Source organism: Trichophyton rubrum, assembly GCF_000151425.1.
Source record: "Trichophyton rubrum CBS 118892 genomic scaffold supercont2.18, whole genome shotgun sequence".
Lineage (NCBI taxonomy): Eukaryota > Fungi > Ascomycota > Eurotiomycetes > Onygenales > Arthrodermataceae > Trichophyton > Trichophyton rubrum.
In genome coordinates this window covers 3,750-4,905 of record NW_003456411.1, presented here as the reverse complement: position 1 = coordinate 4,905, position 1,156 = coordinate 3,750, and the positions used below count along the sequence as shown (strand labels likewise).

General features: G+C 24.0%; 1 protein-coding gene across 1 annotated transcript in view; it reads left to right on the top strand.

Moving 5' to 3' along the window:
* The window catches only part of TERG_08619 (uncharacterized protein), a gene marked incomplete at its 5' end in the record, with an annotated part of 2,226 nt that extends 1,680 nt beyond the window's left edge, over window positions 1–546 (top strand). Inside the window, one exon of the mRNA XM_003230806.2 lies at window positions 75–546. Coding sequence (XP_003230854.1) covers window positions 75–173 — 99 coding nt within the window. The 3' untranslated portion in view covers window positions 174–546. The remainder of the gene's footprint in view (window positions 1–74) is intronic.
* Window positions 547–1,156: the final 610 nt, after the last annotated feature.

The window sequence follows — 1,156 nt, the reverse complement described above, 5'->3', positions numbered from 1 at the left end:
CTACCCTATCGGCTCCCCGGGTAGAATCGCCATCCAACGCGCTTATGGAAGTGCGCAAACCAGTATGCTCACAGCCCGGTACTACTATATGGGCGATCGGATTTGCTGCCGCCGCTATTTGGAGAAACGTCGATGTAAAGCAGATAAAACAGGTCAAGGGACAGGTTATTTAGAAGAAAGGGAAAAACGAATAAAAAATAAAATAAAAGCTGGGCGTTTTTGGATAATCGATGGCTCGGCATAGCACAGTATAGCATGGCATAGCGTATACATATATAATGAGTGTGAAATGTTGATTATTTTCGTCTCTTGATTCAACGTGTTCTAATAGCCTCCAGAGCTTATCACCATGCAATATACATCGCAGTCCTACATTTACAGACAAGTTCTATAGTAGCTTTCTTGTCTTATATTTCCAACCTTCGTGTAGTTTTTAGATAACCACAAAATCCACTATTTTGTCTCTATATATACATCGTGCACCCAATTACTAACTTATTCAAGGATTATAGTTCTTACCAATATAGTATATCTAGTGAGAGAAAAGCAATAAATAGAGTCGAGAAGGCAAATATATATATATATATATTTATAGAAATTATTAAAATATTAGTAAAAATTCTTATATTTTAAGTAGTATATTAATTATAAGTATTAAAGATATTAAATAACCATTACTAAGTAAATTAAAAGTTTGAAAATTTAACTTCCTCTTATAATTAATAAAGCTATCTATTAAGTATTAAAGCTTTTTAATTATTTTTAATAAAAGTTTAATTATTTATTTAAGTATTTATATTTTATTTTTAATTTAATTATTTTAATTCTTTTAATTTTATTATTAATATTATATACTATACACGAGATGATATTATATTATATTAAAGTAAGTTAATTAATATTATTTAAAGAGAATATTATATTTAATAATATTATAATATACTATTATAATAATATAGTTATATATAAGAAATATTATATATTATAATTTTAAAAAGCTAATATATAAAATAGAATATATATAATATATAAAAATAAATTAAAATATAATAATATTAGAATATAATAGTAGTAAAGAGAATATAAAATTATAATAAAAGAATATTAATTAGACTTTTTAATTACTTATTTAATATAGCTAATAATATTATTATTA